General features: G+C 36.5%; 14 protein-coding genes across 14 annotated transcripts in view; 8 read left to right on the top strand and 6 right to left on the bottom strand.

Moving 5' to 3' along the window:
• Window positions 1–816: 816 nt before the first annotated feature.
• Window positions 817–2,753, bottom strand: LOC109586972 (exosome complex component RRP43-like). The gene is made up of 11 exons (XM_020003187.1): window positions 2,679–2,753; window positions 2,598–2,634; window positions 2,476–2,539; window positions 2,294–2,367; window positions 2,201–2,246; window positions 2,032–2,149; window positions 1,873–1,918; window positions 1,687–1,783; window positions 1,318–1,432; window positions 1,042–1,166; window positions 817–989 (listed from the first exon to the last, which is right to left on the bottom strand). The coding sequence occupies exons 1-11, from the start codon at window positions 2,714–2,716 to the stop codon at window positions 889–891; spliced, it is 861 nt and encodes a 286-aa protein (XP_019858746.1). The 5' UTR covers window positions 2,717–2,753; the 3' UTR covers window positions 817–888.
• A 39-nt stretch (window positions 2,754–2,792) lies between these two features.
• Window positions 2,793–3,935, bottom strand: LOC109586973 (formin-like protein 14). Its single transcript, XM_020003188.1, has 2 exons — window positions 3,359–3,935; window positions 2,793–3,218 (listed from the first exon to the last, which is right to left on the bottom strand). The coding sequence occupies exons 1-2, from the start codon at window positions 3,872–3,874 to the stop codon at window positions 2,895–2,897; spliced, it is 840 nt and encodes a 279-aa protein (XP_019858747.1). The 5' UTR covers window positions 3,875–3,935; the 3' UTR covers window positions 2,793–2,894.
• Window positions 3,936–4,160: 225 nt separating this feature from the next.
• Window positions 4,161–7,213, top strand: LOC100640430 (uncharacterized). Its single transcript, XM_020003186.1, has 10 exons — window positions 4,161–4,292; window positions 4,414–4,506; window positions 4,548–4,690; window positions 5,560–5,732; window positions 5,821–5,929; window positions 6,004–6,174; window positions 6,347–6,524; window positions 6,700–6,743; window positions 6,827–6,930; window positions 6,981–7,213. Exons 1-10 carry the CDS (start codon window positions 4,175–4,177, stop codon window positions 7,120–7,122), a joined length of 1,275 nt encoding a protein of 424 aa, XP_019858745.1. The 5' UTR covers window positions 4,161–4,174; the 3' UTR covers window positions 7,123–7,213.
• Window positions 7,214–7,274: 61 nt separating this feature from the next.
• LOC100640303 (protein brambleberry-like) lies at window positions 7,275–9,668 on the bottom strand. Its single transcript, XM_011408907.2, has 7 exons — window positions 9,311–9,668; window positions 9,124–9,252; window positions 8,762–8,962; window positions 8,394–8,601; window positions 8,216–8,332; window positions 7,778–8,164; window positions 7,275–7,732 (listed from the first exon to the last, which is right to left on the bottom strand). Exons 1-7 carry the CDS (start codon window positions 9,557–9,559, stop codon window positions 7,383–7,385), a joined length of 1,641 nt encoding a protein of 546 aa, XP_011407209.2. The 5' UTR covers window positions 9,560–9,668; the 3' UTR covers window positions 7,275–7,382.
• Window positions 9,669–9,710: 42 nt separating this feature from the next.
• Window positions 9,711–12,154, top strand: LOC100640178 (decaprenyl-diphosphate synthase subunit 1-like). Its single transcript, XM_011408899.2, has 9 exons — window positions 9,711–9,848; window positions 9,937–10,064; window positions 10,109–10,253; window positions 10,404–10,515; window positions 10,585–10,697; window positions 10,752–10,832; window positions 11,609–11,722; window positions 11,770–11,850; window positions 11,925–12,154. Exons 1-9 carry the CDS (start codon window positions 9,732–9,734, stop codon window positions 12,063–12,065), a joined length of 1,032 nt encoding a protein of 343 aa, XP_011407201.2. The 5' UTR covers window positions 9,711–9,731; the 3' UTR covers window positions 12,066–12,154.
• Window positions 12,155–12,157: 3 nt separating this feature from the next.
• On the top strand, window positions 12,158–13,509 carry LOC105314625 (uncharacterized). Its single transcript, XM_020003184.1, has 7 exons — window positions 12,158–12,301; window positions 12,463–12,520; window positions 12,572–12,614; window positions 12,666–12,727; window positions 12,779–12,906; window positions 13,004–13,097; window positions 13,292–13,509. The coding sequence occupies exons 1-7, from the start codon at window positions 12,214–12,216 to the stop codon at window positions 13,479–13,481; spliced, it is 663 nt and encodes a 220-aa protein (XP_019858743.1). The 5' UTR covers window positions 12,158–12,213; the 3' UTR covers window positions 13,482–13,509.
• Window positions 13,510–13,552: 43 nt separating this feature from the next.
• On the bottom strand, window positions 13,553–15,124 carry LOC100640052 (cleavage and polyadenylation specificity factor subunit 5-like). The gene is made up of 3 exons (XM_011408898.2): window positions 14,689–15,124; window positions 13,837–14,045; window positions 13,553–13,755 (listed from the first exon to the last, which is right to left on the bottom strand). The coding sequence occupies exons 1-3, from the start codon at window positions 14,888–14,890 to the stop codon at window positions 13,579–13,581; spliced, it is 588 nt and encodes a 195-aa protein (XP_011407200.1). The 5' UTR covers window positions 14,891–15,124; the 3' UTR covers window positions 13,553–13,578.
• Window positions 15,125–15,171: 47 nt separating this feature from the next.
• LOC100639546 (long-chain-fatty-acid--CoA ligase 5-like) lies at window positions 15,172–18,811 on the top strand. Its single transcript, XM_003390170.3, has 17 exons — window positions 15,172–15,387; window positions 15,474–15,582; window positions 15,684–15,751; window positions 15,844–15,945; window positions 16,085–16,184; window positions 16,245–16,417; window positions 16,469–16,501; window positions 16,581–16,703; window positions 16,751–16,831; window positions 16,881–17,015; window positions 17,069–17,151; window positions 17,264–17,414; window positions 17,472–17,804; window positions 17,859–18,053; window positions 18,111–18,182; window positions 18,237–18,652; window positions 18,714–18,811. The coding sequence occupies exons 1-16, from the start codon at window positions 15,286–15,288 to the stop codon at window positions 18,375–18,377; spliced, it is 2,001 nt and encodes a 666-aa protein (XP_003390218.1). The 5' UTR covers window positions 15,172–15,285; the 3' UTR covers window positions 18,378–18,652; window positions 18,714–18,811.
• Window positions 18,503–18,941, top strand: LOC100639798 (DPY30 domain-containing protein 2-like). The gene is made up of 2 exons (XM_003390172.2): window positions 18,503–18,652; window positions 18,714–18,941. Exons 1-2 carry the CDS (start codon window positions 18,503–18,505, stop codon window positions 18,939–18,941), a joined length of 378 nt encoding a protein of 125 aa, XP_003390220.1.
• Window positions 18,942–18,998: 57 nt separating this feature from the next.
• Window positions 18,999–21,316, bottom strand: LOC100639671 (NADH dehydrogenase [ubiquinone] 1 alpha subcomplex subunit 9, mitochondrial-like). The gene is made up of 10 exons (XM_003390171.3): window positions 21,245–21,316; window positions 21,167–21,201; window positions 20,998–21,115; window positions 20,805–20,902; window positions 20,666–20,757; window positions 20,475–20,616; window positions 20,144–20,397; window positions 19,840–19,935; window positions 19,721–19,787; window positions 18,999–19,245 (listed from the first exon to the last, which is right to left on the bottom strand). The coding sequence occupies exons 1-10, from the start codon at window positions 21,282–21,284 to the stop codon at window positions 19,084–19,086; spliced, it is 1,104 nt and encodes a 367-aa protein (XP_003390219.1). The 5' UTR covers window positions 21,285–21,316; the 3' UTR covers window positions 18,999–19,083.
• A 55-nt stretch (window positions 21,317–21,371) lies between these two features.
• Window positions 21,372–22,352, top strand: LOC105314624 (jacalin-related lectin 23-like). Its single transcript, XM_011408905.1, has one exon. The coding sequence runs from the start codon at window positions 21,372–21,374 to the stop codon at window positions 22,350–22,352; it is 981 nt and encodes a 326-aa protein (XP_011407207.1).
• A 194-nt stretch (window positions 22,353–22,546) lies between these two features.
• On the top strand, window positions 22,547–23,579 carry LOC105314623 (uncharacterized). The gene is made up of 2 exons (XM_011408904.1): window positions 22,547–22,662; window positions 22,796–23,579. Exons 1-2 carry the CDS (start codon window positions 22,547–22,549, stop codon window positions 23,577–23,579), a joined length of 900 nt encoding a protein of 299 aa, XP_011407206.1.
• Window positions 23,580–23,771: 192 nt separating this feature from the next.
• On the top strand, window positions 23,772–24,821 carry LOC105314622 (jacalin-related lectin 23-like). Its single transcript, XM_011408903.1, has one exon. It carries the CDS (start codon window positions 23,772–23,774, stop codon window positions 24,819–24,821), a length of 1,050 nt encoding a protein of 349 aa, XP_011407205.1.
• A 102-nt stretch (window positions 24,822–24,923) lies between these two features.
• LOC100639924 (long-chain-fatty-acid--CoA ligase 1-like) overlaps window positions 24,924–27,590 on the bottom strand; it is a 4,339-nt gene continuing 1,672 nt past the window's right edge. Inside the window, exons 7-15 of the mRNA XM_020003182.1 lie at window positions 27,543–27,588; window positions 27,268–27,348; window positions 26,613–26,747; window positions 26,485–26,567; window positions 26,210–26,360; window positions 25,620–25,952; window positions 25,376–25,570; window positions 25,194–25,265; window positions 24,924–25,139 (exon numbers count right to left, since the gene is read on the bottom strand). Coding sequence (XP_019858741.1) covers window positions 24,999–25,139; window positions 25,194–25,265; window positions 25,376–25,570; window positions 25,620–25,952; window positions 26,210–26,360; window positions 26,485–26,567; window positions 26,613–26,747; window positions 27,268–27,348; window positions 27,543–27,588 — 1,237 coding nt within the window. The 3' untranslated portion in view covers window positions 24,924–24,998. The remainder of the gene's footprint in view (window positions 25,140–25,193; window positions 25,266–25,375; window positions 25,571–25,619; window positions 25,953–26,209; window positions 26,361–26,484; window positions 26,568–26,612; window positions 26,748–27,267; window positions 27,349–27,542; window positions 27,589–27,590) is intronic.

Genomic DNA, 27,590 nt, shown 5'->3' with positions numbered 1-27,590 from the left:
AAGGACCCCAATCATTGTGTTTGTCAAGACACTTCTGGCAAAAATACTGGTTACAATCTTTACAAAAGCCACTAGCATTAGCACTGGAGCAATTGTCACACTTTACCTCACCAGAAAGTTGCTTCATTTCTTCATAGATCTTTCTAAACTCTACTAGGTGAGGTGCAACAGAAAAGCCAGCAGCTCCAGCATGGTCTGGTAGCTCAGTGTGTTGATGACAGGTAGGACAGGCCACAGAGAAGGTAGGGATGGTAGCTAATCCCTCAATACACTCCTGACAGAATGAATGGTGACAAGAGAGTGTCTTGGGTTTAGTGTAGAGGTTGTGACACCTGCCACATGTTAACTGATCCTGTAGCTTGACAAGAGGGAATGATGATCCTTTAGTAGCCATTACAACCGAAAAAGAGAGAGAAGAGTGACACCTTATAGCACAACTTGATGGATAAGTCTTTCAACTGGTATGGGAACTTATATACTAATCCTTACTATAAAAACACCCTTTTGGCTTTCGCAAGCAAACCACCCCTTTGGCTTTTGAAAGCAAAGGGCCAAAGGGGTGGATTTCCAAACTCTGCACTATATGAAAACACTTGTAATCACAGTCGTGTACTATTTGAACCCTCAAAGGGTGGACTTTTGGATTCCAGAAATTTGATATGTGAATCCTTCTCTACCTCTTTGAAAACCACCCCTTTAGCTTTTGAAAGCAAAGGGCCAAAGGGGCGGATTTCAAAACACCATATACTCACAGTCGTGTGCTATTTGAACCTTAAAGCCATACTCCAGGCCAGAAATTTGATATGTGAATCCTTCTCTACCTTTTTGACCATACAATCACAAATGGGCAAACTATAATAGATCTACTACATACAAGAAATCAACTTATCATTTCATAGTATTATCAATTAGTTTCACTAATATGGTTGCTTGTTTCTTTGCTTTCCTAATACACTTTTGAATATCATCACTAGTCATAGCTGGTCCACCTACATATACATGTACAATGAATGGTATACAAGCCACAGTATATTATAATACCATATTTATATAGTCCAGTTAATTTCTGATCATTAGTTACTGCTATACATACAATACCAGTACAATACTGAGCCTCATCATCAGTAGGATCAACTAATACACCAATATTAGTATCAGATACCTCCCTATTAGGAAGTAACGTGAGATGTACATGTTCATGACAATGAAAGAAGCATTGAGCTCTAGAGCCATTGCTTATATATACTGTATAGTGAAATTTCCCCCCCTCTCTCTCTCTCTCTCTCTCTCTCTCTCTCTCTCTCTCTCTCCTCTTACTTTTTATGAATAGCAAATGAGGTCATTAATGGATACTGTCCTGTCTTTAGGTGGTTTCTAGTTGCCATAGAGACCAAGGGTTTCTCTGACTCTATTTCAACACTTGGAAGTGTTGCTAGAAAGAAACAACAATAACAATAATAATTACCGTATAGCTTGATATTTTCGTGGGTCGATATTTTCGTGGTTTGCTCCTAGTGGGGCAATTCGTGGTTTAATTTTCGTGGTTGACAGTTTACATAGCCTGTAAGGGGATGGCACTTCAATGATTTTGTGGGTTTAAATTTCGTGGGCAGCCCATAACCACGAAAATCACAAAATTTACATTCCACAAAAATTTCAAGCTATACGGTATATTATTATATGTACCATTTTTAAGTGCAGATACAGCTGCTAATACACAGGCATCAATAACTGGCCCATCACAACTGAGAACAACCACATCAACATTCAATGACCAACAAATCTTAATAAGAATTTAATTAAATAAGAATTGGTATTAATCTTGAGTTTTTGACTATCCATTGTACATGAACATTGCTTCAATTAACTCACTTTCCCTTCCTCTATGCACAAGTGTTCAAGGTTTATAAATTTTGAGCTAGAAGGATAATGAAATAACAAAAATCTCTTTAATGATCACAATCATAATCTCAAATTACCAATAATAAAACCTTTCCCATATTAAAGTATGTGATCAGTATACTGTATTACCTGTGTATAATGTCTTGGATTATTTGTGTGAGAGATTGAGACGAAAAGAATTTTTCTCCTCCACCTATAGCACCTAACTTTTCGCTACCAGTAACTAATGAATATTCAACATTCAAAACTAAAAATTTGAAGATAAGAAAAATAAATAAATGACCTTATCTTCTCTTACCAATAAATCCATCCTTTGGTGATATGGCACGAGGATTAGCCAGTTCCTATGAGGTAATTATCATTAATAATTAAAGGGGCTCACCATACTTACCCCCTTCACTCCACATGCTACACAAGTACCACCAATTCTAACAACAGCTGATCCATCAGCCGATTTAAACGAACCTAATAATAATTAAAATAATAGCCACACCCACCCCATCCATGTAATAGGAAATATGAATTTAATTAAAGAGTTGCAATATTAATTGCACAAAATGAAGTTGATCGTACCGACAGTAAGAGTGGTTGAACGAGTTTGATTATGAGAGCGGCCATCTTCTCTGTATCCTTCGTCCTGTAAAGGAAGTGGTAAATATTATTATTATTTATTGTTTTTGTCATCATTAATTTACCAGTATTTGTTTAATGAATTCTTCAGGAAACAGCAACCTGTATAAAGAATATTTCTGTCAAAGATACAACAAGTTTCCAACCTAAAATCTAGATCCATTTTTGTTTGAGACAAAACCATGTGGCAAAACGTGTTCTACTGAACGGACATGACCGGAGATCTCCGGTATCAAAACCACGCCTGTTTATTCAGTTTATTAAAAGTAACTAACTAGAACATTATTAAAAGTTATAAAAACTTGCAAGTCAAACTACATTGAGGATAGGAATACATTTACACTCAAAAAAATTTAAAAGTTTTAACGTTTTGATGCAGCAGCTGTTATTCCTTGTATGAGAGGAACAATAGCTGCCAGGCACTCCATTAGAGGCTTGCATACAGGAAAGGTGATATTCAAAAACCAAGTGACAACCTTTAGCATTGGAATGTATATCCAATTCGCAATAAAAGAGACTGAGCCAAGGATGAACGCCCAGACCACCGTAGCTGGTATACCCAAGATGATCACTAGGTAGTTATAGCAGCATATCTTGCAGCAGGTGTAGGCATATTTATTCATTGAGCGTATGTACTTGTTTGTGCGGGTTCCATCATGCTCCTTGATAAATTCTTCAAAATCCAGCTGCAAAAATAAAAATAATAAAAATAATAACATTGCATATGTGCATGCATGCATTCACCAATAACATAATTAAGAAAGAATTCTGTACTGAGCAGATATTTTAGTCATGAATGCATGAATAGAAGCACATTTATTTTTACTTGTGGTCTGAAATTAAAGATATCTTCATTAACTTCAACATCAGGGCCTTCTCTTCCTCTATTAGTGTCTCCTCCTGCTTTCCCTTCACCTAGAAGAGGTGGCACTGGAAACTGCGGCAAAGAGGAGAGTGGAATAAAAGTGGCTCCACCACCAGCTGCACCAGGTGGGATTATATGAGCAGGGGGTGGTAGTGGCTGAGTTTCATCAACTTTTGTTGAAAGGGGATCAACTGCTGTTTCAAAAAAAGGAGGTGCAGCTGAAGCTTTAGGCAGTACTAATGGAGAAGGAGGACGATGAACAGGAGAAGGAGGAGAAGGATTTGGAAGAACTTGAGAAGGAGGATTTGGAAAAACTTGAGGTGAAGGTTCTAAAGGAGGTAGTTGAAACCGACGTGGAGGTGGGTTAGGACGTGGGTTTGGTAGTGGACGGGTTTTAGGACGTGGGTTAGGAGGAGGAGGAGGATTAGAAGCAGGAGTTTCAGCAGATTCTAAAGAGCTCTCTGCAAATGTAGACATATTAAAGACTCAAATCAGTCAGCTACCTGGCACTAAGAATAAGAGTTATGCTGTCTATATATGTAGCTATAGCAGTGTTTACTGATACTTGTTTCCAAAAATAAGTGTACCAGTGAAATTGTTGTAAACATGTTTCTTTTGAAAGAAAAATGCCTCATTAAAATAAACTTGAAAACGAACTTAAGCTGTTCCTAACACATTCAGGATACATTGATTATGATTATGAAGATGCTATGCTACCAGCGCTGCAGGCATTGAGCCCCACCCACATGCTTTGCTATTAGTAGGCGTGGCTAAAAGATGTCTGTCATCTTCTATTATGACATTGTATGTCCTTTTGCCTATATGGCGAGTCATCTCGTCGAAGCAGCTGTGACACGAGCTGGAGGAGTAGTCAAATGGACTCCAGTACTGCTGGGTATGTCGAACACTTCAGCAATTCAAGGAATTGATATAAAAACTATAACTTTAATCTCTTTGCTTAGAACAACTTTAAACTTAAAACTGATCTATTTTTTCTAATTATTGTTGTACAATAGGTGGGCTATATAAAGAAACTAAGGCTCCCCAGGGGAAGGATGGTTCTTCAATGGATGTCATGGCAGCATCGAAACTGGCTATCTCTTCTCAAGGTAGTGTCTACTATAAATTAATAATAATAATAATGTTTTAGATTTGAAGCGTCAGATGTATCGCTATGGGTTACGAGACTCCTCCCCTCACCATCAGCCTCAGAAGACCCTCCACGCTATGAGAGTACTAGCTGGTATTGATGACCATAGCCTCAGGGTGGAGCTGTCTAAAGAATTTTATAAAGTATGAGAGGAAAATGTAGTTCATGCATGCACATGTAGAAATTAGAATTACATTTCTAAATAGTAGTAGAAAAGCAAAGACTATAGTCCATGGTTTTTTCCAAAAAATGGCTCCGAAATCACCCCAAATTTTTATTACATTTTCTGATACATATTGATGTCCTTATGCTACGTAGAAAGTTTGAGTTGATTCCGACTTCAATTTTTTGAGTTGCGGCCATTTTAAAAAATGAGCCAAAATCTGAAAAATACCCAAGGCTATAGCCCATGGTTTTTTCCAAAAATGGCTCCGAAATCACCCCCAATTTTTATTACATTTTCTAATACATATTGTTGCTCTTATGCTATGTAGAAAGTTTGAGCTGATTCCGACTTCAGTTTTTCGAGTTACGGCCATTTTAAAAAAGTAGCCAAAATCTGAAAAATACCCAATACTATATATAGTCCATGGTTTTTTCCAAAAAATGGCTCCGAAATCACCCCCAATTTTTATTACCTTCTCTGATACATATTGATGTCCTTATGCTGTGTATAATGTTTGAGTTGATTCCGACTTCAATTTTTTGAGTTACGGCCATGTTAAAAAAGTAGCCAAAAACTGAAAATTACCCAAGGCTATAGCCCATTTTTTTCCAAAAAATGGCTCCGGAATCACCCCAAATTTTTATTACATTTTCTGATACATATTGATGTACTTATGCTACATAGAAAGTTTAAGCTGATTCCGACTTGAATTTTTCGAGTTACGACCATTTTAAGAAAATGCCAAAACTTTAAAAAATACCCAAGGCTATAGCCCATGGTCTTTTCTTAGATTACTAGAAAGTAGCTAAATATTTCTAATTAAAGCCCCACCTTATTTCTCCTCAGGCCTATTGGCAGGAAGGTCTTAATATGGAGGAGCATGTTTCTATTCAGTCAGTAGCTGATAGAGTCATTCCTGGCATTGATGTATCCAAGATGGCCGTTGATTCAAAGTGTTCCACAAACCTCAAGGAAAACACTCAAGAAGCAGCTGCCAGAGGAGCCTTCGGAGTACCAAGGTATGGGGAAAATACAACTACTATTAATTAATAATTAGCTATAATTATTTATGTTATATTTGTAATATTTTTTCTTTTTTTAATTCAGTTATTATGTCAAGGATCAGTTGTTTTGGGGCGTTGATAGACTTCATTTCGTTGAGAGGTTACTTGGAAAGAAAGATGCTGGCCCTGAAAGACTAGCATATCCTTCACCAGTAAAGAGAGAAAGAAAGAAAAAGAAAAGAGAGAGAGAGAGCATTCATTTAATTCTTGATTATTAATTCTATAGAATGGTGGTACAGCAGATCTTACATTCTTCTTTGATTATTCCAGTCCCTGGGGTTACCTTGGCAACGAGCAGCTGGGTAGAACAGTACAGTCAGTCTCACCTGTATCAGTTCACATACACTATGTACCGATACTTCTTGGTGCTCTCTTTAATAAGATTGGCACTCCAGTGGTAAGTGGAGAGGAATTTTTAATGTTGTTAAAAAATTAGGTCAAAGTCCCTGTACTATAGTATAGGGACTGAGTTTTTGCTTGTCACGGATTTCGTGACAATGGAACTAATGGGTTTTTGCTTGTCACGGATTTCGTGACAATAAAACTTCCTTCTTTCCTTCCTGTCACAGGTTCCCTTACAAGCAATGGCTCCAGCTAAACAGAGATACTATGCAATGGAGTTACAACATTTTGCAAAAGAGGCCAACGTCCCTTTTCAATATCCTGACTTCTTCCCTTTAAGATCTGTCCTTCCTTTAAGAGTAACACTAGCAGCTAATAATGACCCATCACTCATCGATATACTGTGTATGTGGTGAGAATATACACACACTTTCATGCATATCTTTTGAATAAAATGGAATTATTGTAATAGAATAGGTTTAAATATCATTTGAGATTTTAACCAGAGCATTCTATAAACAATTATTTTTACTAAGACAATGTTATTATTATTATTATTATTATTTTATTTATTTAATAGACAGAGCAGTATGGAGGGATAATAAGAATATCAGTGACCCTCAGGTTAACATTACTGGTTATACTTGCATACACTCCATCATTACCTTTTTAATCAATTAATGTCGTGATATTTTCTTCTTTTACAGATCCTGTCACTGATATTGGAGGAGAATGGTTTCCCTGCTTCTCAGCTACTCCAAGCCGCACAGAGTCAGCCTATAAAAGACCAGCTGTTTGCAAATACAGAGAAGTAAAATAAAGGAAAAAATCTATTATGCTTCTCTTTTTTCTCTAATCCAGAGCTGTTTCTGAAGGTGTTTGTGGAGTCCCGACTTTCAGAGTAAATGATGGACCTTTGCTATGGGGACAAGACAGACTCCATGTTGTTGCTGACATGCTGTGTGGCTGGAAAGAGGAAGATATCCTCTCCAGCAAACTTTGAAGAATAATTATTATACAATAATCTTTTTTTAATGTCTTGCACGACCATTTTTATTTGATAATAATCTTTTTTGTTGAGTGGAGAGAATTTATTTATAAAATTAACACAAAACACGACAACCAGAGGAACAACAATCACAGTACAGTTAGTTAGTTAGACATGGACTATCAATTGAAAGATGATGAAGTCAAAAATAATTATATTTATACACGGTCAGTTTTCAGTAGAGCAGATTTAAAAATAATAATATCAACAATAATTTAGTTTGCTCTCTTGTGCCTGTGGCAGTAAGGGGAAGGAGGGAGAGCATTCAGTTGGCACGGTAACCCGGAGCGAGTTAGAGAGGAGCATTTCATATTTCTGTGGCTACCGACAGAAGAGAATCTCTGAGGAGTTAAAGTAACAGCTGGTCTTAGCGGAGATGAAGGAGGAGGGAAAGAGGGTAATGGGGTTTCACTGGAATCATCAGATAGCTCATCATCATCAATGATGTCATTATGATGAAGAGGAGGAGGAAGGTTAGGAGAGGGTTGCTGTTTCTGAGGTAAGGACTTTGGTTGCTGTCTGAGGTTAATCTTAAAAGGATGGAGTCTTTGGTAGCCATAATAACCTAAAGAAGACAGACAGGTCAAGAAATAAACATAATTCTCCTCACCTATTATAACAGCTACTAAAGTCCAGACTAGTTCCATGAAACTCAGCCCTACCATGAACTTGACATCAATCATAAGATTACTGATGATTAGCACAAATAGACACAGCCTTGGTTTGAAAGGTAACCTCAGGAACAGAGAAACAAGTACACAGAATAGGAAAAAAGATAAATGAGATGCAATGCTGATCACAACATGTAGAGATCCTTGAGTGCCGCCTACAGTATCATTAAGATAGCTCAATTTATCAGTGAGACCAGTGTTCATGGTGTTTATTAAAATGAGGAGGTTTGAAATGGAGGTGTTCATCTCTTCCATGTTAGTCATTACTCTCTGATGGTAAGAAGTGAGTTCTTTAAACTTCATAAATAAATCCTGTGTAACTGAATCTAGTAGGAAAAGAATTTTTTATATTTCTCCTTTCATCTCCCTCTCTTTACCTATTCCATTCCAGACTTCCTTCACATTTTTGTTTAGTTTATCCAATTCTTTGATGGTTGCTTCCTGCAGTTTTAGCCTTTCTTTCTCCTGCTGGACAGACTTGGAATGTGCTAAATCTATAACAGAGAAATCAAGGCTGCTATTAAGCACTCACCTATAGTGCTAATGTCTTGTTACCTATATGCTTGTGAAGTTTATCCGTGACATTTTGCAATTCTTCTGATCTTTTTTTCAACAGTGTCCCCATGCCAGAGACAGTGTTAATGTTTCCTTGCATAAAAGAGTTGAGGACTTCCTGTGAAGTCTTAATGTTGGTCTGATGCTCCAATATGTCAACTTGTCCTCTCTTTAAATCAGTTAATGCATCATTAGTCTCTTCACGTAACTATCAAGCAAAAAACAACTCAGAGTGAAGAATTAAAATTGATCAAAAATAAGATATAAAGCACATAATTTTTTGTGTATTTTCTGAAATTTAAAATCATTTAAACAGGTTCTTGGTTAAATTAAAAATCATCAAAATATTCCTACACATAATACAATACCTTTTCATTGATTTGAGCTAAAGATTCAGCATCTTTGAGGTGCTGCAAAGTGACACTCTTTAACCGATTGACAACTAGTTCAGTTTGTATTCTAAACTGCTGCTGTGCCCTCACATAACAGAGTGCCCTCGCTCTGTTACTAATGATGTGATAGGTAGTCCAGGTATCAGGGTCCATTCCTCTGGTACAGTCTGCTATACTCTGTATGATGGATTAATGATGATGATGATAATGATGGATTAAGACATGCAATTTTATAATGAAATAATGTTCCCTGCATGTTGGTGCAGACATGTGACATACATGTGACGTACATGTGATGTACATGTGATGTACATGTGTTCCGATTATGTTATACATACCATTTCTTCTGTACATTTAAAGGTGGGACGTCCCTCTGCTTGTGATTGGCAGTTCATGAGTCTCACACTCAACTTAGCATGTTCCTCATCATCCATATCGTGACACGTATTGTTTAGGAGCATCATTACCTGAAGGGGAGAGAGAGAGAGAGGGAGGAATAATTTAAAACCATGCTCACCTACTTACCCTGTGTTGGCATTTCTGTAAAGGAGATACCCCAAGGAGCTGTTTTGCTTCGTCGAGAAACTTTTGCTCAATTTGCAAGGAGACACTCTCAAAACGAGCCAGTCTAACAGTTTCTTCGTCAAATTCTACTTGTGGTTTGTGTCCAGGGCCCAAATCCTCCTTCTTTCTCTCTTCCTCTTCAGAAAATGGCCACCAGGAGCGAGTCTGGCCCAAAAAGAGAAAGATTGTGATTATTAGACTTAACTGCATGGCTGTAAAACAAGAGGAGAACGAACAAAAGGCAAAATAGTTACAACTAAATTTCAAGGCCAAATTTAAATTCTGGCGCCATCAAGCCACGCCTATTTGTGCAGAGTAACCACGCCTTTTATGAATATTTTATTAGCCACACCTACAATAATTTCTGCAAAAAATTTTTTTGATGTTTAAGAAAATGTCTTCAGCCTCCATTAAAGCAATCAGAGCTCTCTCGAGGACTTCTTCAGCTTCTCTTGAAGTTGCAGACTGTCTCAAAAATTTACCATCTCTCATTCACTCGGTATAACACAAATAAAACTTGTAAAATACAATATTAAATTGCATTAATTTTTTGCAAAAAAAAAAAAAGTATACTTTTTTATTTTTAGGAGCTAAAGTCTTCAAATAAAGAATTAGAAGAGAGCAGTCATTATTTATTTGATGGTAGAGGTAAAGCAATAAGACCTACAATGTGTCTTTTAATGGCAGCCACTGCTAACTGTACAAGCTATAAAAGGTTCATTATACTTCACTTGATTATCCCATGACATCAGCGTTTAGATCTTTTATTTCTCCGGAGCAGCGTACAGTTGCTATGGTTACAGAGATGATTCATACCGCGACATTGATTCATGATGACGTGATTGATAATGCCTGGATCAGAAGAGGGAAAGACTCTGTTAACAAGAAATGGGGAGAAAGAAAGGTTAATGAACAAATTTTATATTTTAGATCCTTTGAAATATTGCAAAAAATAGTTTAATGAAAGAACATAAGCTACATAGCAACTTTGTTATTACAGCAATATTATTATTATTATTATTGTTGTTGTTGTTGTTGTTGTTGTTTATTATAGGCTGTATTAACTGGTAACTTTATATTAGCGGAGGCATCTCGTGTTCTCTCTAGCACTAACCATCCTCAAGTTATTGATCTACTGAGTAATGTACTGGAGGATCTCGTCAGAGGTTTATTAAATTATAATATTTATTTTAATATCATCATCATTATTATTGTATTTTAAATGTGGCGTACAGGAGAAGTTATGCAGCTGGATGCTTATAGTGATAATAAAGACATTTTATTTGAGCAGTATCTTCAAAAAACATTTAAAAAGACGGCGAGTTTGATGGCGTATTCCTGTCAATCAGTAAGTAATGATTCAAAAATTTAAAATCATTTTTTATTTTTTATTTATTAACAGGTGGCATTGCTGAGTGGTTTGAATGACGAGAAGTTGACAGCTGCTTTTCAATATGGAAAGAACTCCGGCTTAGCTTTTCAGGTCAGAATCAATGCTCTGCTACTTTTTTAAAGTGGCCGTACCTCGAAAATTTGAAGTCGGAATCACCTCAAACTTTCTACAGAGCTTAAGTACATCAATATGTATCAGAAAATGTAATAAAAATTTGGGGTGATTTCGGAGCCATTTTTTGGAAAAAACTATGGGCTATAGCCTTGGGTATTTTTCAGATTTTGGCTACTTTTTTAAAATGGCCGTAGCTTAAAAATTTGAAGTCGGAATCAACTCAAACTTTCTACAGAGCTTAAGTACATCAATATGTATCAAGAAATGTAATAAAAATGGGGGGTGATTTCGGAGCCATTTTTTGGAAAAAAACCATGGGCTATAGCCTTGGGTATTTTTCAGATTTTGGCTACTTTTTTAAAATGGCCGTAGCTTAAAAATTTGAAGTCGGAATCAACTCAAACTTTCTACAGAGCTTAAGTACATCAATATGTATCAAGAAATGTAATAAAAATGGGGGGTGATTTCGGAGCCATTTTTTGGAAAAAAACCATGGGCTATAGCCTTGGGTATTTTTCAGATTTTGGCTACTTTTTTAAAATGGCGGTAACTCAAAAATTTGAAGTTGGAATCAACTCAAACTTTCTACGTAGCATAAGTACATCAATATGTATCAGAAAATGTAATAAAAATGGGGGGGGGGTGATTTCGGAGCCATTTTTTGGAAAAAACCATGGGCTATAGCCTTGGGTATTTTTCCGAAAATTTGCTACTTCTAACTTTCATACTATTATGCTTGTAATCCTTTGTAGATAATCGATGATGTCCTTGACTTTCAAGCTTCACAATCAACTTTTGGCAAACCAGTGTCTGTTGACTTAAAACTTGGACTAGCTACTGCTCCAGTACTCTACGCATTAGAAGAAGTATATTAATCATAAATAAAGAAATGAGCACTAATCATTTTCCCCAGAGACCAGAGTTACTCAAGTTAATAAAGAGGCAGTTTAAGGAGAAGGGAGATGTTGAGTATGCTCTAGCAGCTGTACTTGATGTAAGTTCCCTCCCATAATCTTCAATAATTTTGTTGCAGAGTTCTTTATGCTTCATCTCTTTTCCTTTTTGTAGTCATCAGCTTTAGAGAAAAGCTTAAGTTTAGCCAGACAGTATGCTGGCAATGCAGTAGGAGTATTGGCTCAGTTCAGTGACTGTGAAGAGAAATATAAACTACATTCACTTACTAATGACATCATTCAAAGACAGAAATGATTGATAGACTCTTTACATGCAAAGACACATCATTCATAATATTCATATGATACATCATTTCCTTTTTTGGATCATCATAAATTACTCCAGCACTCATCATTATTAGCTAGTCAGTGTCAGCAGTTTCTTCTTCTCAACTAAAGAAGCAATGAAGTCCTTCTATATAGCTTGCTTTATCCTTGCTTCCCTTGCTTGTGCTGTTTCTGGACAAGAACCAGTACCAGAAAGACCACTTGGTAAGAATAAAACTTCACATAGTTCACCAATCACACTAACTAACATTAAAACTATCAAGTATACTTGTAATAGGAAAGTATACATTGAAGGAACAAATCTGTGTCTTATTATTATCATGACACTATTGCTTTTAACTATTGATTTTTTTCGCTACTTTTAGGTTTTGTTTATTTGGAGGACGCCCGTCCTAAAGTTGTCCTTGAAGTCTTCTATGACCAGTAAGCAGGAAAAGAAATACAACTTTATTTGTAATGCTAATTCTTGCCCAGTTTATGTGATGATTCTGCAGCCAGTTGGCCCACACTGAAGCAGGTAAGGATCAAACTGACCTCCTACACCATATGCATTCATCAATCCATGCAGATTGAATCAGAGTATTCTGGTAAACAAGGTCTTGAGATACTGATCCATATCTTTCCATTGGTGTTAGTAGCAAATCACACTACATATGATTCTCTTAATTCTTCTCCTTTTAGCAACCATCATAATGCATTCTTCATGCAGAAGGCTGGTGAGGTGGTGAGAAATGAGACACGTGGCGATAGGAATGAGACTGATGATGCCTTTGTAACATTCCTGGAACAGGCCTTCAAGCAACAAGAGGGTAATATACGTAATATATGTAGAGTATCTACAAGTATTTCAAAAGAGCTACATGCTCATTGAATAGAGAAAAAAGATGCAAGTTTTATTCATTTTAGAGTTTTTGACTGGAGCTGTTGATATGACTGAGCCTCAAGTACAAGCAAAGATAGCAGAATTTACTGAAACTGCTACCAAAGTATCCAAAGAGAAGTAAGCCAAGAAAAATTAAAATTAGAACACTTCATTTCTCTCCTTTCAACAATATTTATATGCTGCATGTGACACACATGTACCACTATTCATCCTTCATTAACAATAACCAAGCTACAATATTACATCATCTAAGTATAATCATATATTTAGTGGAGTATTTAATTATGGATGTGGTTTTTGTTTCTTTATAGAGTGATGGCTGGTTTTAAGAGTGAAAGGGTTGACACTAAATCTCGCAATGCATGGAGATACGCTGCCAGTCGCGGTATCACAGGCACTCCACAGTACATCATTAATGGTGTCCATGATTATGACGCAGTTAAACTCGATTTCGACGGTTGGAAGAAAATGATTGATGAACTCATGACAAGACCATCATAAACTTTATGCTATTTCACGTGCTATTTTGCTAAACATTTTAGAAGCTATTTGCTAAGAATATTAGACTAGAGTTATTGTTTTAATTCCTTTTTTTATTTTAAATATAAATGAAATTAAATCGAGACAAGTTTTGTGGGAGGCCAGCTATGACTGGTCCATAACCAGCAGAATTGTCATACAATTCAAACAAAGGAGCAGCAACAAGTTTATAGTTACGTGGAACATGGAACATTGTCCTTTCTGGTAACTGAACAAGAAATAATTTCTTGTGCTCCTAAAATAAAAAAGTTATATATTTGTATGTTTTTTTTTCATTCCCAAACTCTCATACTGGAGCATGAGAATGAGTCTGTACCTTAGGGTGAGTGCAGTGTGCTGGTATGTATGGATATTGCGGAGATTCAAAGTTTGGTCTCCACCAGTTGGCGACTACGTCTTCAACGATCCAGGTTGAAAGAGGAGTGTCTTCTTTTCCCAGGGTATCGTTAACAATCCTCTGGACACCCTCTGCTTCGCTTTCTCCCGGACCAACTTCTCCTGATGGAAGTTTAAAAAAAGTACTACCTAAAATATCAAAATTAAGAAATAATATTTACAGATATTAGCAGCTGCTCACAGATCTATTGCATACAAGATTTTCTACATGACTTTGGCCTAGTGTTCTACATCTGTCAGTGCATTTATACAAATTCTTAAAGTTGCTGCAAAATTTGACAAAATACCCTGTACTATAGTACAGTGACTTTGGTCAAATTTCGCCAAAATTAAAAAGTAAAAATTCTCCATTTTTATTACATTTTCTAATACATATACATGTTCTTATGTTGCGTAGAAAGTTTGAGCTCATTCCGATTAAAATTGGATTTTTTACAAATTTTTAAAGCTCCTCCAAAAGCCATATCTACTCTTGGCCATATGTTCAATAGAATTGATGTATTGAATATTAACACAATGTCATTGTGATTCTATCCATTGTTCACTGCATGCCACACACATGCACGATGCAATATTCATTAGAACTAATAAAAATAAATAAAAATATTCATAACAAGCCTATTATACCTCCCACTACTGCCAGGAATAATATTTACTAAACCAAATCTTATTACACACATCATGGGTACCAGAATGAAAGTTAAATATGAAAAATAGTGTGAATTAATTTTAATGAATGTTTAACATATTGGATCTAGATTAACTTCTTTACCTAACTGTAGAAGCAGTACATGAGGTAGATTGTGTTCATGAACTAATACAACTCCATCAACACTTCTTCTCATTCCTGTCTTCTCATAGTCTTCCTTGAGGCGGAGGAAACGGGACTCCACTGTCCTGTCCTTCTCATACAAAGGCTCTTTGGTACCAAAGGTGTAGTTTGAGAGAGGGTATAGCTTGATTAGTCTGTCCATTAGTATCAGAAAATAATACAGTCTGGAAAGAGTTAAAAATGAATTTGATCTTGGCTATTTTATTTTCCATTCCATGGTCCTCTATTATTTGCAAACAAAAAGCTTTTAAGCTGAGCTGAGAGCAACAATCAGTGCAATAGATCTAGCCACTGCATGTTGCAAGATTTCCAGACTTTATTTTGTATAAGATGTACAGCTAGTGTTGTAGATAACATTCCTAAACCATAATATAATTGTCAGCAGAGACGCACCCATTTCATTACTAAAATTCAAAGCAATCAAAGCAATATTCACACTGCCCTGATCGACTGGTCGTTCCCAGTTGCCAATAGTGATCCAACTTGTGAATCCGCTTGCCCTTTGTCTCCATCTCTACTCGTATCAGACCTGCAGTAATGGATAGCTTGACGAACAGTTTGAGGGGAACGAACAGAAGGCGTGCTGAGAGTGCCCTCCACTCTGTTATACAGATGGAAGAACAAAGCATTTTGTTGCCAGTCAGTAATTGCAACAAAAAGCTAAGCTTTTACATGACCATTACTGTCCTCTATCTCTCCCTCTCTTAATTTTTCTACCATAACAGGGAGGAGAGAGAATATCCCATTTATGTCAAAATGGAGAACTACTCTGTTACAGATTTGAAGATGCACAAACCTTGTATGAAGCATTTCAATGTGGAAAGGGCTTTTCCAGTACGTTAAATTGTTAATACTCATAACTTGTACAAAGTAGCAACTTGTGCTGTACTTGTAAAAGCTAATTACTGACACTACACTGTTTCTTTCTCTTGAAGATGATGGTAATTGCTTGGGCTGGAGAGAGGACAGCAATTCTCCATACCAATGGATATCATATTCAAAGGTATGTTAATTTATAATTATGTTTGTGTAACGATGTTTATTAATTTGAAGAGACTAATGAAGTAGAAATAATAACTTCTTTTGTTTGTTTAGGTAGAGGAAAGGTTTATGAACTTTGGATCCGGTCTCAGTAAAATTGGTGTAGCAGCAGGCCAAGAGACATTTCTGGGAGTATTTTCGCCAAATTGCATTGAAGTAAAATGATAGTCTAATAGAGTGTCTGTCTGTCCTATTTTGCACATTCCTTCATTCATTTACTCATTGACACATTCACCTATTGACCGTGTGTCTCTGTCTGTTACCAATGGCATCTGTTAGTGTGTTTTTAATGTAGTGGACGATTATTGAACAAAGCTGTCATGCTTATTCACGTATTGTTGTGGCACTGTATGATACACTTGGACCAGAGGCTGTGGCACACATCATTAATCAAGGTACTTACTGAAGAACCTTTCAGTATCACTTCAAACTTCTCCCTCTCTCTCTCTTTATAGCTACCATAGAGTGTATTGTCTGTCACTCATCAAAAGTGTCTGGTCTCATTAGTCAAGTATCTAACTGTCCAAGTCTTAAGAAGCTCATCACTATTGGGTCAGAGGTCAATGAAGACGAGAAGAAAGCAGCTGCTGATGTCGGACTTGAACTGTTCACCTTTCAAGAAGTGGAGGTACACTAATGACACCCTCTCTCTCTCTCTTATTGATAATTAATGATACAGGAACAAGGGAAAGAACACAGAGCTGAACCAGTAGTAAGATTATAAAAATAATTTAATGATAAAGTATCAAAATTTGATAATAATTATTATTACGATAACTCACACTTACTAGTTACCTACTCCAAATGACATAACTACTATATGCTACACCAGTGGTACTACAGGCCTGCCTAAAGGAGTCATACTGACTCATGGTAATGTAGTAGCCAATGTCTCTGGGATATTGAAACAGATTGTAAGTTTTTGATAGTACTATTATAAATTATTATTATTATTTTATAGGAAGAATCAGTTGTTATTGGTCCTACTGATGTCCATATATCATATCTACCAATGGCACACATGATGGAGAGATGTGTTCAAGTAAAAAATAATATCCGTTTTTATCCATGAGTTATAATAATTTTTTAAGGCAACCATGTTCATGTGTGGGGCACAGATTGGTCTTTATCAAGGAGATGTTAAGACTCTTGTTGACGACATACAAGTTTTGAAACCAACGCTCTTCATTTCTGTACCACGTCTACTGAATAGGGTCTATGATAGAGTGAGTTTCTGAATTATTTATTTATTTATTTGTTTGCTTGTTTGTTTGTTTAGGTTTGGAGTAGTGTTGAGAGCAGCAAAGCAAAAAAGTGGCTTTTTGAAACTGCTTATAAAAATAAACTTGCGGAAGTTGAAAGGTATGCAAAAACTGTGAAATAGATAACCAAAAAAAAACTGCCAAATCCACACTTTTAAAATTATAATAATTTTGTATTATAAATGTTTATAAGCTTCATTTCTTTATTCTAGAGGTATTTTAAGACGCAATTCAATTTGGGATTGGATTGTATTTGGCAAGATACAGAAATTGCTTGGAGGAAATGTGAGACTAATCTTATCTGCATCGGCTCCAATTAGTGAAAAAGTTGTTGCTTTTTATCAAGTCGCTTTTGGATGCTACGTAAGCTTTTGTCCCAGTTTTAAAACAATTGATAAGGCCACTTTCATTTTTTCACAGCTGGTTGAAGGATATGGCCAAACGGAAGTCACTTCAGCCTGTACAATGTCCCTACCTGCTGATACTGGCTGTGGACATGTTGGACCACCATTGGCATCAGCAAAAGTTAAAGTAGTTGATGTCCCTGATCTGAATTACTTTGCATCAAATGGAGAAGGAGAGATATGCTTTAAGGGTCCTTCTTGCACTAGTGGATATTTTAAGGAAGAGGAGAAGACGAAGGCATTGATTGATGAAGATGGTTGGGTTCATTCTGGTGATATTGGTAAATGGCTCCCTAATGGAACACTCAAGATAACTGATAGAGTCAAGCACATTTTTAAACTCTCACAAGTATAAAAGAATTAGCTCTCCATTATTACCAATTATTATTATTATTTCTTAAAGGGATTGTATATTGCTCCGGAGAAAGTTGAAAATGTCTGCAGTCGATCTCCTTTCATTGCTCAAATGTTTCTATATGGAGACAGTCTGAGGAGCAGCTGTGTGGCTATTGTAGTACCGGATGAAGAAGTACTGACCCAATGGGCAGGGGAACATGACAAAGGAGGCAAATCATTTGAAGAACTTTGCACTGATGAGGTAATGAATAATAATATTCCGGCTCTGTGTGTGAGATACTGTCATTCCATACTACAGGACATTAAGAAGATGATTTTCGATGATTTGCAGTCTGTGGCACGTAAAGAGAACCTAAATTCGCTTGAGATAGTAAATATACTTATATATTGATTTTATATTGTCATCCTTTGTGTAATTATTTAGCCAAAAGCTATTGAACTAATCTCGGAGGCTTTTAGTGTCGAAAATGATTTACAGACCCCAACGTTCAAGATTAAAAGACCAGCTGTCAAACAGAGGTACAAGGAAGTCTTTGATGAGCTGTACTCGAAATTACCTGCTTGAAAATTTATTATTAAAAAAATACTTTCACAAACTGATGTGCTAAATTTAATTTTTTGAAATTTTAATTTTCTTTACCTCATGAATAATTAATTTAGCAGTGTTGCCATGGTAACGAATAAATAAAGATGGAGAGTGACTACGTGAAAGAAACAGTTGGAGAAGCTCTTGCTCTAGGCTTAGCTCAAGTAGCTTTGGTCCGTCCACAAGATCCAATAGAGTATTTAGGATTATGGCTATTGAAGCACAAAAGAAACCAAGCAGAAGCAAAGGAAAAGGTACTATAAAGCTTGAATTATTACTATTATTACTGATTGAATTGTTGTATATTATATAAAGGCTCGAGCCATTAAAAACGAGATTGCTAGAGATGATGAAACAGCAGAAACTAAGCCAGTCACAACTGATAGTCAAAATGAGGGCAAAGGGGAAGAAGAGAATAAAGATCCTGGTGAAAGCACACCTCCTAAAACACCTCCACTGGCACCAGACATATCCCGACCTAACTCTAGACTTGGTGTCAAACTGAGCAGAATAGAGGAAGAAGAGTCGACCGAATCAACATGAAAACCTCTCTCAATGACTTCTCCTTTAACTACATGTATATCCTACCATAACTCAATGTATTGTGTAACAGTTCCTTCTTCTTCTCTAATGTCATCATAATTATATTTTAGTCGTAATAATACATTTTATTGTAATGTGTTCTCTATTTTGCTTCTGGTTCGATCTCATCGACCGATTTGCCAAAGTCAAAGAATCCTCTATAGCGCCTCAAAATGAATAAAGCTGCTTCTTCGACTGTGATTGGAGTGATACCAAGGTCCTCGAGTCCTGGGAGATCGCCGGAAGGTTCTTCTGAGAGATACATCTTGTGAAAAGAAATAAAATAGTATAAAATGGGCTTCTGAGCAACTTTAAAAATAATTTGTAAAAAGTCTAATTTTGATCGGAATCGGCTCAAACTTTCTATACAGCATAAGTACATGTATATGAATCAGAAAATGTAATAAAAATGGAAAATTCTCTACTTTTCATTTTTGGCGAAATTTGGCCAAAGTCCCTGTACTATAGTACAGGGACTTTGACCCGATTTTAGAGCAACTTTAAAAAGTCATAAAAAGTCCAATTTTGATCGGAATCACCTCAAACCTTTTATGCAACAGAAGAACATGTATATGCATCAGAAAATAAAATAAAAATGAAGATTTCTCCCTTAGTCATTTTTGGACATAATATCCTGTACAGTTTACATAATACCCTGTACAGTAGGTTTTGTCCAATTTAAGAGATGATCCAAGTACAGCTGGTGTGTGTGTGTGTGTGTGCACTTTTGACCAACTCACTCTGGTAAGGACATCTCTCGTGAGATAGGGTATAAAAGGTGATTGTTCCAAACCCCAAGCAGTCATTCTACAAGTGACAGTACATTCTTAACATTCACTGTCTAGTATCTGTCTCTCACCTGAACACAAATCTGGGGAGGTTGATAGGTCTAAAAGGCCTGTGTATCACACGGAAGAGGTAATCGACTAAATCAAGGAGCAAGTATTGTTTAGGACTGTAAGAAAAGAATTAAAATATAATGAGGAGAAGATAAAGTATCGGCGAGAAAACTACTTATAAATTTCCCTTTAAAACTTTGCAGCAACATATGTGACATTGCGAATGTGTAAAATTTAAAAGAAAAAGCAAATTTTATAATTAATAATGTTACCAATAATACCATATAGTCAATACAAGGATCTATGAAATAATTTTTTTCTTACCCTACAAGTTCGTAAGTTGTTCCAGCTGTTCCCTGGTCTGCTATTATTTGAACTACAGCTTTGGCTACATCAACCACAGACACTGGGTACTTATAAATGCCGTGTCCATAATTCATCAGTGGGACCCGTCCAAGTGGAAATACTTTAAATTTGGCGCACAAGTTAAAGTACCGATCCTCTCTTCCATATATTGCAGCTGGTCGGATGATGGTCGCATCTGGGAATACTTCACGGACTGCCTCTTCACCAGCTGCCTACAAAAACATTTGAAAATAAATAAACTCCTTTTACAACTACAAATACATGTACAAAATGATCATCTTTTCTTTACTTTCGATTGCAGGAACTTTGAAGGCGAGTCCTTAGATGCTCCTAATGCAGAGAAGTGGATCAATCTCTTCACTCCGGCCTTTTTTGCAGCTTCTGCTATAACTCTTGAGCCTTGAACATGGACATCGTCAAATTTGAAATTCCTACAAGAAAAGAAAAATAATGCAAATTCCTCCTTAATACCAGTGTAACCTTGTTTCGTAGTCCCTTCCAATTGCATTGACAACTACGTTTGAGTATTCAAGTGTCTTTGTCACTGATTCAGGATCCCTCAGGTTAAAACTCTAAGAGATGTATAACTCGATATTTATAACAAAATGTCTTCTCTTACACGGAATAGTATTTGACCAAGGTCCCCCATTGGCCGCAGGTGCCTATAATCGTGCTCATCTCCGCGATATGGAGCTACAATTTGTGACCCAACCTGACCTACATAAATAAAACCATAAACCATTCAAATTTTATTCGATATTTCAAAATTGTATCAAAGCCATTACAATTAGCATAAAGCTCTCTATTTTTACCTAGTCTGTTGACAATGTAGCGGCCACAGAATCCAGTGCAACCAAAAACTGTCGCTACTGTGCCACTGAATGATGAACGACCGCCTGTACCTCTCTTGACATCAGAGCTGATCGACTTCTAAATTTGTATCACAAAATAAAAGCATTATTCTGCTATCATCTCGCCTACTTTTGTTAGTTCTATTATGCAAGAAGTTCTAGGTGCTATAGGAATAAGTAAAAGTGTCACATAAAGAGAGTGAAGTACCTATTTTTAAGGATCTCTGAGACCTCAGAATGGTAGCCATTTTATAGGCGTGACAGAAACAAACACGAGCCACACCTCTTAATTATTTATAGTGGGCGTTGGCTGAAAGCAAATTATGAAGCTCAAGATGAAGCTGAAAATAAGCGTTGTTTTAGTGATACTACTGATAGGACTTGGACTCTTAGCAGTTTATTATAAAAAAAGCTCAAAAGTTAGAAAACTCACCAAATCAGTTGCTTATGGAGGAAATGGAGGAACTGAGTTTGATGACTACTTGGGGTTGAACAACATTTATGGCATACATTCCATTATAATCAGCTTTGGCGATATTATTGACTCAATTGAAGTCTGCTATGCCCACAACAATATTCAAAGAACTGTTGTACATGGAAAACCTTCTAGCAACACTCAAGTTGGATACATTGCACTTAATCTGCAAGAAGAAATCATAAAGATTGAAGGTAAAATTGATGGAGAAATGGTGGGCCAATTGACCATTACTACAATTGGACCGAATTCTGATGTTCCTAAAATATACGGGCCTTTTGGAAAGAAGGGAACACGTTCATTTACATTTGAAGGACAAATACTAGCATTTCATGGACGCTCTGGCAACAGCTTGGATCGACTTGGAGTGTACAGATTGGAGAAACTGACCAAAAGTGATCAATATGGTAGCACTAGTGCATCTCCTTTTGATGACATATCAGATCTAAATAATCCTCCTGTTGTATCATTGAAAAGCATTACTGTGTGGAGTCGTCCCGAAATGGTACAAGCTATACAAGCAGAATATCTTTTAGTAGATGGCAGCACTCTTGAAGGAGCTAGGCATGGAGCCAATTTTGCCACAGAGATAGCAACCATTCCATTGGAAGATGGAGATCAAATTGTATCTATGGATGGAAAAACAAACCCATCAGACAAATCTATTGCTGAGCTCTCCTTCACTGTAGCTAAAGGAAATAAAGAAACAAAGACATATGGACCTTATGGAAAAGGCAAGGGGGAAAAAGGAAGCAAGGCATTCCATGTACACGGAAATATTCTTGGAATACATGGAGCCTCTGGATCACATATAGAGAAGATTGGTGCATACTATATATAGTTTCACACTACATTACATGCATATAAAGTAACAATTTTGCTGTACTGCTCCGAAATATTTTATTTGACTGTTTTTAGTAGAACGGATTATAACACTGCATTTGTGCGTGGGCGGTGGCTGCAAGCTTGCTGCTGAGCTGGCTGCTTGCTTGTGCTTCAGAAGCCTGTGTCATTTTCTGCCATTTTAACGATAGTATGAAGAAGCTAATACCACTCACTATACTTGGGCTCCTCCTAGTTGCTTCTACAGTTACCTCAAAGGCTATTTCTCTCACTGATGCTGCCCCAGTTTATGCTAAAGATAGTCTAAAGTCCGCGGGCCCATTGCAGTCACCAGACCACTCACCAAATCAGTTGCTTATGGAGGAGATGGAGGAACCCAGTTTGATGATATAGCAGGGTTAGGCTCTACTAACATTTATGGTGACACTCAATAAACATCAGCTCTGGTGACCTTGTAGATTCAATTGAAGTCTTTTATCTCCTCAAAAACAAAACAATTCGAGGAGCTAGACACGGGAAACCTTCCAACACTCCAGTTAACATTGTACTAGATCCACAGGAAGAAATCGTTAAGATTGAAGGTAGAACTGATGGTAACTTGGTAGGTCAATTGACTATTACTACAATTGGACCGAGCTATGTTACAAAGACATACGGGCCTTTTGGTAAAATAGGAAAACGCTTCTTTACATTTGAAGGACAAATTATAGCATTTCAAGAACGCTCTGGCGACAGCTTGGATCAAATTGGAGTATACAGTTTGGAGAAACTGACCAAAAGTGATCTATATGGCAGTACTAGTGCATCTCCTTTTGATGATATATCAGATTTGGGGTATCCTCCAATCGTGTCTCTAAAAAGCATTAATGTATGGAGTAGGCCTGAAATGATACTAGCTATACAAGCAGAGTATCTCTTACTAGATGGTAGCACTCTTAAAGGAGGCAGGCATGGATTTTTGTATACTGACAATGTAACTACAATTGCACTTGAAGCTGGAGATCAGGTTATATCAATGGATGGGATGATTGCAACAAGCCAATTAAATCAGAACAAGTTTATTGCAAAACTTTCATTTACTGTAGCTAAAAGAAATGGAGACATAATCAAGTATGGACCGTTTGGAAAATGGGGCAGTGAGGCTTTCAATGTGCGTGGAAATATCATTGGAATATATGGAGAATCAGGATCAAATATATACAAGATTGGTGCATACTACATATAGTAACACTACTGAGCTAGACAGCTATTGCAGTGCATGTTTTATTTTGCTAATTTGCTATAATTATTCGTTTTTGAAATAGAAAACCCACCTACACGAATTACTGTGTGCATGCGTGGGCGGTGGCTGCAAGCTTGCTGCTGAGCTGGCTGCTTGCTTGTGCTTCGTATCATTTTCTACCATAGTAACGATAGTATGAAGAAGCTAATAACATTTACTATACTTGGGCTCCTTCTAACTGCTTCTACAGTTACCTCGAAGGCTATTTCTCTCACTGATGCTGCCCCAGTTCATGCTAAAGATAGTCTAAAGTCTGCGGGCCAAACGGTCACGAGACCACTCACCAAATCAGTTGCTTATGGAGGAGATGGAGGAACCCAGTTTGATGATATAGCAGAGTTAGGCTCTACTAACATTTACGGTGTACACTCAATAAACATCAGCTCTGGTGACCTTGTAGATTCAATTGAAGTCTTTTATCTCCTCAAAAACAAAACGATCAGAGGAGCCAGACACGGGAAATCTTCCAATCCTCCAGTTAACATTGTACTAGATCCACGAGAAGAAATCGTAAAGATTGAAGGTAGAATTTATAATAGTCAGCTAGTAGGTCAATTGACTATTACTACAATTGGACCGAGCTATGTGAAAAAGACATACGGGCCTTTTGGAAAAATAGGATCACTCTTCTTTGAACTTGAAGGACAGATAATAGGATTTCAAGGACGCTCTGGCGACAGTTTGGATCAAATTGGAGTGTACAGTTTGGAGAAAATGACCAAAAGCGATCTATATGGCAGCACCAGTGCATCTCCTTTTGATGACATATCAGATTTGGGCTACCCACCAATCGTGTCACTAAAAAGCATCAATGTATGGAGTAGGCCTGAAATGATACTAGCTATACAAGCAGAGTATCTCTTACTAGACGGTAGCACTCTTAAAGGAGGCAGGCATGGATTCTTGTATACTGATAACATAACTACAATTGCACTTGAAGCTGGAGATCAGGTTATATCAATGGATGGGATGATTGCAACAAGCCAATTAAATCAGAACAAGTTTATTGCAAAACTTTCATTTACTGTAGCTAAAAGAAATGGAGACATAATCAAGTATGGACCTTTTGGAAAATGGGGCATCGAGGCTTTCAATGTGCGTGGAAATATCATTGGAATATATGGAGAATCAGGATCAAATATATACAAGATTGGTGCATACTATGTATCAGAACAACTTAGCTGAACTGCTGTTATATCTAAATGCTACTACCGCAACTTGCTTCATTTTGCTAAATTGCTATTCATTAATTTTTAATTAAATGTTGCATCTTTGTTCTACACTTAATCAGTTGAGGGAGAAGTTTTCAATATTATATAAACAATAGTTTAAAGTTAGGATAGCAGCACTGTTCTATAAGTGCTAAGCAGGGAGCTGAGAGTACATTTCAACAATGTCTGGCATATACTTGGTACGAGCTGCTGGCCTTTTCAGCTTAAAAGTTGGAGTGAGTAGATCATTCTCCACAGAGAATGCAGTGGAGGTAAGTTCTATAGCTTTAGGCTGTGAAAAAAGAACAGGAATACTGTAAAATGTACTTGGAAAAGTTACACTTACTATTTCTAAGGAACTCAGACCATCTCTCTTCCCCACATTATATAAGTCATCAAATATGGCTTTCTTTACTTCCTGTAAAATGATATAAAAATACAGTAGCATATTTCAATAATTTTGTAGCAATATATCTTTAAAAAAATTAAAATTACTGTAAAATAGCATAATTAATTACTTCAAGTTACCTCATCAGTGCAGAGTTCTTCAAATGATTTGCCTCCTTTGTCATGTTCCCCTGCCCATTGGGTCAGTACTTCTTCATCTGGTACTACAATAGCCACACAGCTGCTCCTCAGACTGTCTCCATATAGAAACATTTGAGCAATGAAAGGAGACCGACTACAGACATTTTCAACTTTCTCTGGAGCAATATACAATCCCTTTAAGAAATAATAATAATAATTTGTAATAATGGAGAGCTTCTTTTACTTGTGAGAGTTTAAAAATGTGCTTGACTCTATCAGTTATCTTGAGTGCTCCATTAGGCAGCCATTTACCAATATCACCAGAATGAACCCAACCATCTTCATCAATCAATGCCTTTGTCTTCTCCTCTTCCTTAAAATATCCACTAGTGCAAGAAGGACCTTTAAAGCATATCTCTCCTTCTCCGTTTGATGCAAAGTAATTCAGATCAGGGACATCAACTAGTTTAACTTTTGCTGATGGTACAGGAGGTCCAACATGTCCACAGGTGGTATCAGCAGGTAGTGACATGGTACAACCAGAAGATGTTTCTGTTTGACCATAGCCTTCAACTATCTGTAATATAAATCATAATAAATAGTATAATAATAACAATAAAATAATTATTGTAAGATCTAGGAATAAATTTAGGAGACCAATCTAACTAAAATGGTAGATTTCAGGAGACATTAACCAAATATGAGAGACCAAAAGTCTCCTAAACTCCTTCTAGATCTAACAGTGAATTAGTAAAAGAGAACGAAGAATTAGAACGATGAAGAATGATGGAATTAGTAAAAGAGAATGAAGAGAGATGTTCAAGAATGTTTTACATAGCATCCGAAAGCCACTTGATAAAAGTAGACGACTCTCTCACTGATAGGAGCAGATCCTGTTATAATTAGCCTCACGTTTCCTCCAAGCAGTTTCTGTATGTTTCCAAACACGATATAGTCCCAAATTGAGTCCCGTCTTAGTATACCCCTAGAATAAAGCAAGTACAATGTACATGTACATAAAAATATTATGGTGTCTGTTGCAAAGCATGTTAAAAGGGGAAATGAAATCGCAAAAATACAACCCATTTTTACTATCTCGTGACTCTCACCTTTTAACTTCAGATAGTTTACTTTTAAAGGCTGTGTCAAAAAGCCACTTCTTTGTCTTGTTGGAGTTGACACCACTCAACACCTTAAGAATAATGATAAAATTAAGATGAGTATTAGTCAGATTTACTTTATCATAAATCCTGTTCAGTAGGCGTGGTACTGATATGAATATGGTTGGTTTCAGAACTTGAATGTCGTTGACTAAGTTCTTAATGTCACCAAACATATAGCCCAGCTTTAATCCATTCATAAATACAACAACCTACAGTAAGGAAGTGTTGCTTAAAGGTAAAGATTTTATTATAATTTTCTAATGACATGATCATGGACTATAAGTCCATGGTTTTTTCCAAAAAAAATGGCTCCGAAATCACCCCCAATTTTTATTACATTTTCTGATACATATTGATGTACTTATGCTGTGTAGAAAGTTTGAGCTGATTCCGACTTCAATTTTTTGAGTTACAGCCATTTTTAAAAAGTAGCCAAAATCTGAAAAATACCCAAGGCTATTAGTAACGCGGTAGCGTTACTAAGTAGGATTCACCCCCCAAACAAAATGGCTGCCACGACTTTTGCAGCCTTGCTTAGCCCATGGTTTTTTCCAAAAAATGGCTCCGAAATCACCCCAAATTTTTATTACATTTTCTGATACATATTGATGTACTTATGCTGTGTAGAAAGTTTGAGCTGATTCCGACTTCAATTTTTCAAGTTACGGCCATTTTAAAAAATTATGCGATGCATTGATTGACATGTATATGTATATTCATTTGCCATACCTGGACACACCTCTCCATCATGTGAGCCAATGGCAGAAATGATATATGACAATCACCAGGACTAAGAACAATTGACTCCTCCTATTAATAATAAATAATTATAATTATTATAATTATAATAAACACAGCATCATACAATGTAGCTACAAAAATTTAGTTGAGAAAGTAAAAAAAAAATTTCTGAGGTAAAAATTATGTAAAAAACTCTGTGTAAATGTGCTCAAATTTTTGATGCATATTAAAATTTTCCAGCTATAAAAAGTATCATTACTTACTATATGCTTGCACATCCCAGAGACATTGGCTATCACGTTACCATGAGT

Source organism: Amphimedon queenslandica, unplaced genomic scaffold (assembly GCF_000090795.2).
Source record: "Amphimedon queenslandica unplaced genomic scaffold, v1.1 AMPQUscaffold_12726, whole genome shotgun sequence".
Lineage (NCBI taxonomy): Eukaryota > Metazoa > Porifera > Demospongiae > Haplosclerida > Niphatidae > Amphimedon > Amphimedon queenslandica.
The sequence above is the reverse complement of the archived record's forward strand: the minus strand, read 5'-3'. Positions and strand labels throughout refer to the sequence as shown.

Excerpts from the sequence above, each read along its gene's own strand:
- LOC109586972 (XM_020003187.1), bottom strand. The coding sequence starts at position 2,716 with ATGGTTTTGTCTCAAACAAAAATGGATCTAGATTTTAG. Across the intron at positions 1,919-2,031 it reads ATCCAAGACATTATACACAG|CTCAAAATTTATAAACCTTG; the intron begins GTAATACAGTAT and ends TTATCCTTCTAG. Across the intron at positions 990-1,041 it reads AACTGGACTATATAAATATG|GTGGACCAGCTATGACTAGT; the intron begins GTATTATAATAT and ends ATGTATATGTAG.
- LOC109586973 (XM_020003188.1), bottom strand. The coding sequence starts at position 3,874 with ATGTCTACATTTGCAGAGAGCTCTTTAGAATCTGCTGAAACTCCTGCT. Across the intron at positions 3,219-3,358 it reads TCTTTAATTTCAGACCACAA|CTGGATTTTGAAGAATTTAT; the intron begins GTAAAAATAAAT and ends TTATTTTTGCAG.
- LOC100640430 (XM_020003186.1), top strand. The coding sequence starts at position 4,175 with ATGTCTGTCATCTTCTATTATGACATTGTATGTCCTTTTGCCTATATG. Across the intron at positions 5,930-6,003 it reads GACTAGCATATCCTTCACCA|AATGGTGGTACAGCAGATCT; the intron begins GTAAAGAGAGAA and ends TTAATTCTATAG. Across the intron at positions 6,931-6,980 it reads CTGTTTGCAAATACAGAGAA|AGCTGTTTCTGAAGGTGTTT; the intron begins GTAAAATAAAGG and ends TCTCTAATCCAG.
- LOC100640303 (XM_011408907.2), bottom strand. The coding sequence starts at position 9,559 with ATGCAGTTAAGTCTAATAATCACAATCTTTCTCTTTTTGGGCCAGACT. Across the intron at positions 8,333-8,393 it reads TAAACTTCACAAGCATATAG|ATTTAGCACATTCCAAGTCT; the intron begins GTAACAAGACAT and ends TCTCTGTTATAG. Across the intron at positions 7,733-7,777 it reads TTTAGTAGCTGTTATAATAG|GTTATTATGGCTACCAAAGA; the intron begins GTGAGGAGAATT and ends TGTCTTCTTTAG.
- LOC100640178 (XM_011408899.2), top strand. The coding sequence starts at position 9,732 with ATGTTTAAGAAAATGTCTTCAGCCTCCATTAAAGCAATCAGAGCTCTC. Across the intron at positions 10,516-10,584 it reads ACTGGAGGATCTCGTCAGAG|GAGAAGTTATGCAGCTGGAT; the intron begins GTTTATTAAATT and ends TGTGGCGTACAG. Across the intron at positions 11,851-11,924 it reads CTCTAGCAGCTGTACTTGAT|TCATCAGCTTTAGAGAAAAG; the intron begins GTAAGTTCCCTC and ends TCCTTTTTGTAG.
- LOC105314625 (XM_020003184.1), top strand. The coding sequence starts at position 12,214 with ATGAAGTCCTTCTATATAGCTTGCTTTATCCTTGCTTCCCTTGCTTGT. Across the intron at positions 12,615-12,665 it reads GTTGGCCCACACTGAAGCAG|ATTGAATCAGAGTATTCTGG; the intron begins GTAAGGATCAAA and ends CAATCCATGCAG. Across the intron at positions 13,098-13,291 it reads ACCAAAGTATCCAAAGAGAA|AGTGATGGCTGGTTTTAAGA; the intron begins GTAAGCCAAGAA and ends GTTTCTTTATAG.
- LOC100640052 (XM_011408898.2), bottom strand. The coding sequence starts at position 14,890 with ATGGACAGACTAATCAAGCTATACCCTCTCTCAAACTACACCTTTGGT. Across the intron at positions 14,046-14,688 it reads TGTACTGCTTCTACAGTTAG|GTAGTACTTTTTTTAAACTT; the intron begins GTAAAGAAGTTA and ends TTGATATTTTAG. Across the intron at positions 13,756-13,836 it reads CACACTGCACTCACCCTAAG|GAGCACAAGAAATTATTTCT; the intron begins GTACAGACTCAT and ends TTTTTATTTTAG.
- LOC100639546 (XM_003390170.3), top strand. The coding sequence starts at position 15,286 with ATGGATAGCTTGACGAACAGTTTGAGGGGAACGAACAGAAGGCGTGCT. Across the intron at positions 16,418-16,468 it reads TCACCTTTCAAGAAGTGGAG|GAACAAGGGAAAGAACACAG; the intron begins GTACACTAATGA and ends TTAATGATACAG. Across the intron at positions 17,415-17,471 it reads AAGTCGCTTTTGGATGCTAC|CTGGTTGAAGGATATGGCCA; the intron begins GTAAGCTTTTGT and ends ATTTTTTCACAG.
- LOC100639798 (XM_003390172.2), top strand. The coding sequence starts at position 18,503 with ATGGAGAGTGACTACGTGAAAGAAACAGTTGGAGAAGCTCTTGCTCTA. Across the intron at positions 18,653-18,713 it reads AAGCAGAAGCAAAGGAAAAG|GCTCGAGCCATTAAAAACGA; the intron begins GTACTATAAAGC and ends TATTATATAAAG.
- LOC100639671 (XM_003390171.3), bottom strand. The coding sequence starts at position 21,284 with ATGGCTACCATTCTGAGGTCTCAGAGATCCTTAAAAATAG. Across the intron at positions 21,116-21,166 it reads GCATAATAGAACTAACAAAA|AAGTCGATCAGCTCTGATGT; the intron begins GTAGGCGAGATG and ends ATACAAATTTAG. Across the intron at positions 20,617-20,665 it reads GGAAGGGACTACGAAACAAG|GAATTTCAAATTTGACGATG; the intron begins GTTACACTGGTA and ends CTTTTCTTGTAG.
- LOC105314624 (XM_011408905.1), top strand. The coding sequence starts at position 21,372 with ATGAAGCTGAAAATAAGCGTTGTTTTAGTGATACTACTGATAGGACTT.
- LOC105314623 (XM_011408904.1), top strand. The coding sequence starts at position 22,547 with ATGAAGAAGCTAATACCACTCACTATACTTGGGCTCCTCCTAGTTGCT. Across the intron at positions 22,663-22,795 it reads TATGCTAAAGATAGTCTAAA|CTCTGGTGACCTTGTAGATT; the intron begins GTCCGCGGGCCC and ends AATAAACATCAG.
- LOC105314622 (XM_011408903.1), top strand. The coding sequence starts at position 23,772 with ATGAAGAAGCTAATAACATTTACTATACTTGGGCTCCTTCTAACTGCT.